We start from the raw sequence: 8,966 nt of genomic DNA on the forward strand, positions 1-8,966 counted from the left end.
AATCGATTAAGATAATTAATTAATGAAATATTTAAACAAGAAAGTAAATTTAATATTAATTTTTTTAATTTGAGTAATTGTTTAAAATAAATAATTAAATATAAAGTGAAAAGTGTTTGATTTTTTAGTTTGTAAATTAAGGGTATTTTTATCTTTTGAAAGAAAATTCTATTTTTGTAATTATATAAACTAGTTAAGGGTATTTTTATCTTTTACTCAATAATAGGCTATTTTGGTGATAGGCAAATTTTTTTTGATTAAAGTGAAAAATTGGCCCATTGACTTGACCAAACTAAAAATTACCCCTCTTTCATTACCGTCTAGTTAAAGCAAGAAAGAAATTCCTCTAGTTTTCAATTTTCCTGTCGTTAAATTCATAGATGGAGAATCAGATTCCTATGGCAATGGCAACGGAGATTGAAAGAGGCACAAAAACTCAGGAAGATCAATGGAGGGTGGAGAGTCAAGTTTTCCAGATTTACAATTTATTCCAAGGAATTCCTCCCAATTCACAATTCGCCATGTCAGCTCCTTATCACTTTCATTAACTAGGGTTTAATCACCAACGTATCATTGTTTGATCAATTTTCGAAATTTGAGTTAATTGTTTGATTTTGATGTTGGTTATGCGGGTAAAAAAAATTAAAGATTAGAGCTTCAACGAGACAAGCATATAGAATATCTCACTAAAGGTTTCAAGCAACTCGGTCGCAGTTTTACTGTTCTGGACGCCAAGTACGCTACTCTCTCTCTACTTTTTTTGAGTTATCTGAAAATGAAGATTCGTTGATTTTATAATAGCACATTTGGCTTACTAAATTCTAAAATAAATAATTTTTTTAGCCGTGACAGTCAGAGACTTATTTATTGTATGTTAACAGGCGGTTTGAGAAAAGAAACTTTCTTGAATATTCATTGTGTTCATTGCTAACTTGCACAAAAAATACTTCATTTTGGATTAAACACTTCTTCTGTTTTGTGTTTTGCCTATATGCAGTCGACCCTGGCTTTGCTATTGGATGCTCCACTCAATTGCCTTGTTGCGAGATTGTGTTGATGACAAACTGGAAAATGATTGCATAGATTTTCTCAGCCGTTGCCAGGTTTAAATTCTTTTTCTACTTTAGTGCACCAATATGGATAGTTTCCAGCACGTGACTCTGTGTGTGTAGAGAGAAGGATTTTGTCTTTCAGTAAGATATCGAATAGAATCACTTATAGTTGGTCACACACTTTACTAAACCAGAAGCATACCTCTACTAGAACTCAAAAATTGTAACATTGAGTTTGGGGGCAAAATAGGGGCATTGCTGATGAAATTAGAAATGTTTCATTTCTATATCGTACGAACCTTTACAAATTCTTATCTAAAAGATGCAGCTTGATAGAGTCAAATGTGTCGAGAAAGAAGACACAGAACCTATTAACTTCCAAAAACCAGCTGAGGAAAGCCTGCAAAAGGTTTGGATACCAGTTGGAATAACTATACTAAGCAACATTTGTTCCAACTTAAGCAATGACGGATTAAACTATTCATACACTGGCTGGCTGCTCCTCTATACTCGATACGAATAAATCAATGTGAATGAGTCTTATTTTCAATCTTTCTATTTACTATAGTATGATTTGGAGTTGATTCTTTGCATAAAAGTTTGAATATTGATCTTGTCTTGGGTTATAGTATCTTCAATTTCTTCCCAAGTTTGTCAATTTCTTTAACTGTATTTTTAATCCCAGTTCTGTTTATTGTTTATTCTTACTGACAGGACCCAAAAGGTGGATATGGTGGTGGACCAGGTCAGGTAGATTAATTTTTTCCAATTTAGATCGTGTTACTTATCCTTTTGAAAGAATTTCCTTTTCAATGCCATGAGCACTTTATATTCCTTCAAGCTTAAATTCCATTACCTTTCCCTTCTCTATTCCAACTTTAATGCATGAACTCACTTATTTGATGGCAATAGTTGTAGTTGTCTGTTATCTTTGATATGTTTTTGTCTCAATCTTCTACTCTTTCTCTTGGTAGAGTTCACCTAAATCATTCCTTGTACTAAATATTTACACAACAAACTTCATTTTGGAAAGTTATGAATTTATCATAATTGGGTTGATATCGTCATTCAATGAAGTCTTATGGGTTTCTTTTTCATTTGCATAGTTGTCATCACTATATCTTTTTCTAGCAGTCATCAGTTTTGCCTGCTCAAAGTTTGTAGACCAAAAAAAATAAAATGTTTTAGCCTTTGTTTGGGTTCCATTTTAATTTTAATGCATTTTTCTCTTTCTTTTTTTCATCCACACATTTTCAATATTATTACACGTATACCAAAAACTTTTCCTTCTTTTTTAACCACACATTCTCCAAAAATCACCATTCCAAAATATATCTTTTCCTGAAACCTCATTAAAATGGAGCCAAAACAAGGGCTCAGTCTTTTTATAAATAATAAATAGAGGAAAGATTTGTATCTACTCTTCTTTTGTCTCGAAGGGAAATAAAGAAAGTCCTTTAAGGAAATTGGAATTTCATTTTTGGCATCCTTCTTGAAATTATAGATCGTACAAGATACTTTCCTTATTTATCTAGAACTGCAACAATACTAACTTGTTGAAGTGTTCTGCTTGAAATACTCCCCATCCCACCTCCTTTCTTCGAAACTTGAAAGAACTCAAGTGTTGGTATAAAGCTATTTAAGTTATATTAACTGTTTTTCTAGAAATTTTAAGCATCTTTTAAATGCTGTATTTTCTTGGAGTAAGATTTCTTTAATTGATTCTACATATAACAGTTGACCTCTTTCTACTTATTTTCAGATGCCTCATCTCGCAACAACTTATGCTGCAGTCAATTCACTTATTACATTGGGTGGTCATAGATCTCTGTCATCAATCAATAGGTGGGCACATTCTATGCTGTTAACTTGCACTCTTGTATTGCTGGTAATCAAATATGACTTCAGTTTCTTAATGTATTCCAGAAGAACATTTTATGATTTTTTGCTGCGAATGAAGGAGAGAAGTGGTGGCTTCAGGTGAGACATAACGTTCGTAAGTATATAGAGCAATGTTATACTGTTAGTTCTTTAATAGGAGATTACCAATTTTTAATTTTTTTTTCCTCAAAGCTATTTCATATCATCATATGGTCATCGTATGAAACTTCAAATGCTGTCTTTATCTATATGGACACAACAATTTGCATTCTTGTGCATTTGTGTTCTCGATCGATAGCTTAGATGTGAGTAGGATAAGAAATCACTTGAACACAGATAAACCCACCCATTGTCTCGCACTGTTCTTTCGATCTCTGACCCTCACACTTTCATGCAGATTTGTGTTAATACATGTATGCACCATTTATGTGCCTTTTATTCCCTCAAGTTCTGGAGTCTGATTATCTTCAACAATGATCTTTCATGCACTTACATTGTCTATCTATATCATTTCCTTTCAGGATGCATGATGGTGGGGAAGTGGATGTTCGTGCCTGCTACACTGCTATATCTGTAAGTTAAAGTTCTATTTAATATGTAACAGTTAAGTTTCACGGTAATTGAAATAATCCAGAATACTTCAAAGGATATTAACTTTTTAGAATGGCTGGTAGTTGGAAGATATAAAAAAAACTAATAAAAAGCCATTAGTTAACTCAATAATAATTTTACACATAACCGTGCATAGCTACTAAAAATGATAGGTTAAAATTGGAATTTGAGAACATAATGCAAGATCTTGTTTCTACATTTTAAGTCATAGGCATCATATTTTTCTTGACAAAAATTATGTCCAGGGCATGGTATAATATATGTAGGCTTAAAGCTATTTATGTTAAGTGGTTGGGTAAAGGTATAAACAAGCGGTCAAATGGACACAATATTAATAATTAGTAAAGTTTGGCTGCCAACTTACCTCTAATGTCTAACAAGTGTTACAAGTTCTATGTGCATTTTCAGTTAAAGATATATCCAACTTGTTGCCTGGTCTCATGGCTCTTCCCCATTGCATACTTTAAAAAGCACAATGGCTAGACTTGGGGTTCAATCTGCTGGTGAACTGCTATGAGTGACTTGCTGTCCGGTTTTTATTACAGTTTGATTCAACTTTTTTACATTTTGTGACTGAATAGAACATCAATTTCTTGCCTTATGAGGTTTAGATGGTAGAACAAAAATGTACAATTGGTAACTGTCTTTTTATTATGGAATTTACCTTGTCCATTGATGTCTTCAATATTTTTGAATTAATTAGGCAGCCAGTGTTCTGAACATTTTGGATGATGAGCTGACTCAAAATGTTGGAGATTACATCGTGAGGTTAGTTTTGATTGATTACTTGATATATTCCCTGACCTTAAGCTTATTCTTTTCTTTTCTCCCCCCCCCCCCCCCCCCCCTTTTTTTTTCCTTGCTGTAATTCAGCTTTGCTCTTTTGTTTACATTTGCTTGGATCTTTGTTAGGATATCTAAGGATATAAAAGTGCCTTGCTTCAATAAGCATACTCTTCGTTATATGCATAATTTTTTAAGAGGTTTATATTAATTGCATCAAGATTTGTGTAGCAGACTTCCTAGTTCATTCTCAATGCATCACTGTTCTCCCTTAAAAATAATATTTTAGTGATTTCTGAGTTGCAAGATTAATTTCTGTTATGAACTGTTGGAATTCCGTAGTGGAGAGATAAGGTGTAGAATCTCCTGGTGGTAAGGTTCTGTTGTGATGCTGCGAACATAGAATTGTAATGTATTTTCATGCCACCCATCTTGAGTGAATAGGTTCCGCTTTGACGAGGGGGTTCGGAGCCAAGAAATTATTGTTCCAGTGCATTCGATAGTTAAGAATGGTAAATAAATAATGTAATAACTAAACAGTACTGAAAATGGCATACCTTACAATTGTTCCTTGCGAGTTTTCCAACTTTGATATCTATTAAAGTTCTAGTCCACGATCCGTGGGAAGTTCTGCAACATCAAAATGCATTGTATTTGATATCCGCATCAACACTTTCTGCAACATATTTGTCTTTTAAGGAATCTCTCCATGACCTTTTCACAGTCAAACAAACAAGTGAAAATTAGTCATTTGAACAGATAGAGTAGTGCAAAAATAAAATCCGATGCAAATTCCCAAATTTTTAAGAGAATGTAGTTTATGAACAAGTAAACATTAATGAACACCCAATTTTTGGCCTTCCAATTAAATATGTTCAAGTTCCCCCTTCCCAATCAAGGAATCACCTCATAATGGGACACGAAGTTGCAGGAATTGATAATTTAATCATCAAGGTAAAGGTAATTCTCTCTTCCTCTTCGTTATTGACTTAATTTCATTATTTTAAATGGAGCAGGAGTCAAAAAAAATATTTTACCTTAATTCTTAAATTGTTCTTTCTTTCTCTTCCTTGCTGGCTACTTCTTGAATTTCAAATTTTCAATCTCTCAAAATATGCAGATTGCAGTCCGCGGAAATATAAATTCAATCTTAACAATAAATAAGCGACTGCAAATTGTTTAAAAAAAAAAAAAAATACAGTAAGGCAAAGAACACAAAGGATTCGTTTACCTTAACCAAGTGCTAACTATTAGCTAAACAGCTTGGAGACTTGGACTTTGGAGAATTGGAGTTGGAGCCTAGAAGGAGTGAAGTCACTGGCATGGGCTCTTGAAGAACCAAAGTTGACAGAAGGGTTTTCTAATTGTTGGAGCAATGATTGATGCTTATCTGCTTCTCCTTCATCTGATGTTCTTTTTTTTTTTTTTTTTTTCGGGGTGTGTGCGTGTGTTAAGGTCAATGGGTCTTTCAGATTTAGTTGGCCCATTTAAGGATGTTTCATTTTTTATTTTTTTCTTTAACGAGGACAGCTCAAAGTTAAGTACAGGCGTCTGCCTGTACTCGACTGTATATGGCTCTACCCCCGTTGACAAGGATCCTTTACGTAGCCACTTCTCAAATCTTGTTCAATGAGACATTCACTATCCTATCGAATATCTTCTTAGTGTAAGCTTTTCACTGTCTTCAGAAAATTTCAGGAATGAGATTAACAATTCCTTTAATTGAATAAAAAATAAGTCAGACTAACAAGAAGGTTTGTAGAAGCATATTTCGTTCCAATACAAAAACTCAACTTTTTGTCCGCAAAGTTGGTCCTGCAGAAAATCTTTGTAGTCACTTGTACTCTTTGTTGGGTACGTAGAGCACTAGTGAATCTCACATGATGATGTTACTTTATAAGGCTGAACATATAATTTCATCCTGCAGTTGCCAGACTTATGAAGGGGGAATTGCTGGTGAACCAGGTTCTGAAGCTCACGGCGGGTAAGTTCTATACCATACAGGCATACACAACATAGTAGTTCACTTCCTTGATTTTTGTAGCAAACTTCTGTAGAATGTTAGTATAATATGGTTTGTATGGTCGCTTATGTTTCTTGAATATATGTTTTTACGTGCTTCATAGCTTACCCCCTTATTTTCATGTTTATGTGGTGAAGCCCTTTCAATCTGACCGTTATTTGTTAGGTACACATTCTGTGGTTTGGCTGCAATGATTCTAATAAATGAGGTCCATCGTTTGGACTTGCCTGCCTTAATTGTAAGTAGATCACCTTTCTTTTTCTTGGGTTTTATATTGTTCTTCATACGGCCCATTTCGTGTAGTTCTATTGGTCAAGTGTTATGGTTTTAGATTTTGACACTGGCGTTTAGTGTTGGTTTTAGATAATACCGTATTTACAAATGCTTTAGATGTGGGCAATTTTTCATTATTATGATGTGAGATCCCGTCTTATGGGACTCCTCAAGAGATACATATGAAGGCAGCTCAATCTCTTTTTCCTTCTTCGCGGAGGTGTATTCCTATAGAGCAAAATCTTTGGTGTCATTTGCTTGGTTGGCGTATAATTTTGTGGGGATCTAGAAGCAAACTTTAGAATAAACTTCACATAGTAGCATTTTAATTCGACAACGAATAATTAAAGAACAACGAGAGAAAGTGGGTGGGTCCAAGAAAAGAATTAAGGTCAAAGAAGAAAATCAATTTATCATATACTCAAGGGTCTCTATTACAATGAATAAGCCTTCTATAAATAGAGCTAATAATCTAAAATAAATAGAACTTCTAATAAGCTAGAACTTTATCGAATTATTATAATTAATCTAATTTAATTAAAATAAACATACTTTTGAGTTAATTTTTAATTTAAAATCCTATATGAACTGTATGTTTATTCTTTATCAATAAATATCTTTATAATGTCTCTATCTTCATCATTTTTCCCTGGTTGAGAGAACTCAACTTTGACGAGGTATATCAAAACTTCTCACCAAGGGGGATGATCTTTGTTCCTGATCAAATAACGCAATATATCCTATGATGGCAATTGAACTTGCAAGTTATCTCCAAAAATATAATTTGATCAAGGGAGACGATCCCCCTAACCAAAAAGCGATAGGGAACTCCATAAAGTAAAAAATTATGCAATTTCTCCACAAAAACTTCAATTGACAGTGCATAATGAGGAGCACAAGGGACTATCATGGTAGACTGGTATAAAGAAAAAATGATTACATCATCAGAGGCACGAATGGGCCTTGTTAAGGAAATAATTTCTCTATATTGAAAATATAACTTTCATTCAAGTGTGATGGTCAACCAAATAGATTATCTTTATGTTAATGACCAAAAGCCCCTTTTAGGAAATTGGGTTAAAGACACAATAAAGCATTGTAATTGAAGTCCTCGAGCTTATATTACACTACAAAAGTAGGTTAAAAAATTTATTCGAAAATAACTTTTCTTTTTATTTTGATATGAAATTTAGGGAAAATTGACAAGAAAAGGAGGAGCTAACAAAACATGTCGATAATTAGTGGGCAACATCCGAAAGATAAGAAGAGTATGTAAGTGAACAATTGCTTTGGAAAAAAGATGCCATCTGCAAGGTAACACCAAAACAGAGTCAAAGTGAAAGTCATGATACCAATTGAGGACACATGGAATGTTTAACTTTAGGTCGATGCTATAGGTAATTCCTCAACATAGTGTTAGGTGTTTCGAATAAGTGTGATCACGATAGGGGACACAATCATTGCGATACAATGGGAGGATAACTGAACTATAATTATCTAAACAAACCTCTTAAAGATTTTATAGACTTTGACAGGTAAAGTTTGATCTTGTCAGCACTTTACTTTTCAAAAAGCCTTATTACCATATTCATTGCAACATGACAAATCTTCTTATTTTCCTTTTTTCACACTATCTAAAAGAAGGGTTAAGTTCAAATAGAGATTGTCACTTTTGTCCAAGACAATGGTCATAATTGTCTATATGGATGTGAAGATATTTCCTATGTGAGTTTTTGTTAGGGCTGAAAAAAATATTGGAACATGACAGTTATCATATGAACATTATCTATAGTCCTAAGTATACTCCCTTATCATACAAGTTGGTGGATTTCTCAGTGAGAGATGCAAATGATATGATTAATGAAAAGATATCCTGCATTGACTCATCATTATAACAAGTATGGGTGTAGTAATACAGAATATTTCACTAAGGCAAGAGGTAACTGCTACTTGTAGAGCAATAATGGATGTTTTATGAGCTTACATGAGATCACTGCAATGATAAGTGTAGAAAGGGATGTGAATAGGTAAATAGCAGGTAATTGATCTACTTGTGAAAGCAAATTCTTAGTTTTTCTTATAAAGATACAAGTTCATTAAAAGAAGATGAGCCCTTATTTGGTCCCCTTTTTTCTAAAGTACATTTTTCTCTCTTATTTTAAATCGCACATTCTTCAGTAAAATAATATTATACGCAAACACAAAACTTTTCCTTATTCTTTAATCACATAATCTCCATCAAAATACTATTCCAAAATGTATTTTGGACAAAAAAATAGACTGAAAAGGCTATAAATACTAAAGAAAGGTTTTTTTTTTTTTTTTTTTTTTTTTTAAAAATT

At 33.2% G+C, this 8,966-nt stretch overlaps 1 protein-coding gene across 3 annotated transcripts in view; it reads left to right on the forward strand.

Annotated features, from left to right (window-relative positions):
- The first annotated feature begins 311 nt into the window (after positions 1-311).
- LOC111396929 (protein farnesyltransferase subunit beta) overlaps positions 312-8,966 on the forward strand; it is a 16,234-nt gene continuing 7,579 nt past the window's right edge. For 2 of the 3 annotated variants that reach the window (XM_023023544.1, XM_023023545.1), the window contains exons 1-10: positions 312-523; positions 649-735; positions 998-1,103; positions 1,767-1,802; positions 2,815-2,897; positions 2,979-3,032; positions 3,455-3,506; positions 4,249-4,313; positions 6,256-6,312; positions 6,517-6,589. In XM_023023544.1, coding sequence (XP_022879312.1) covers positions 381-523; positions 649-735; positions 998-1,103; positions 1,767-1,802; positions 2,815-2,897; positions 2,979-3,032; positions 3,455-3,506; positions 4,249-4,313; positions 6,256-6,312; positions 6,517-6,589 — 756 coding nt within the window. In that variant the 5' untranslated portion in view covers positions 312-380. Of the gene's footprint in view, positions 524-648; positions 736-997; positions 1,104-1,766; positions 1,803-2,814; positions 3,033-3,454; positions 3,507-4,248; positions 4,314-6,255; positions 6,313-6,516; positions 6,590-8,966 lie in introns of all 3 variants that reach the window. The other variant, XM_023023543.1, reaches the window with a different exon arrangement.

Source organism: Olea europaea, chromosome 7 (assembly GCF_002742605.1).
Source record: "Olea europaea var. sylvestris chromosome 7, O_europaea_v1, whole genome shotgun sequence".
In the NCBI taxonomy this organism is placed as follows: Eukaryota; Viridiplantae; Streptophyta; class Magnoliopsida; order Lamiales; family Oleaceae; genus Olea; species Olea europaea.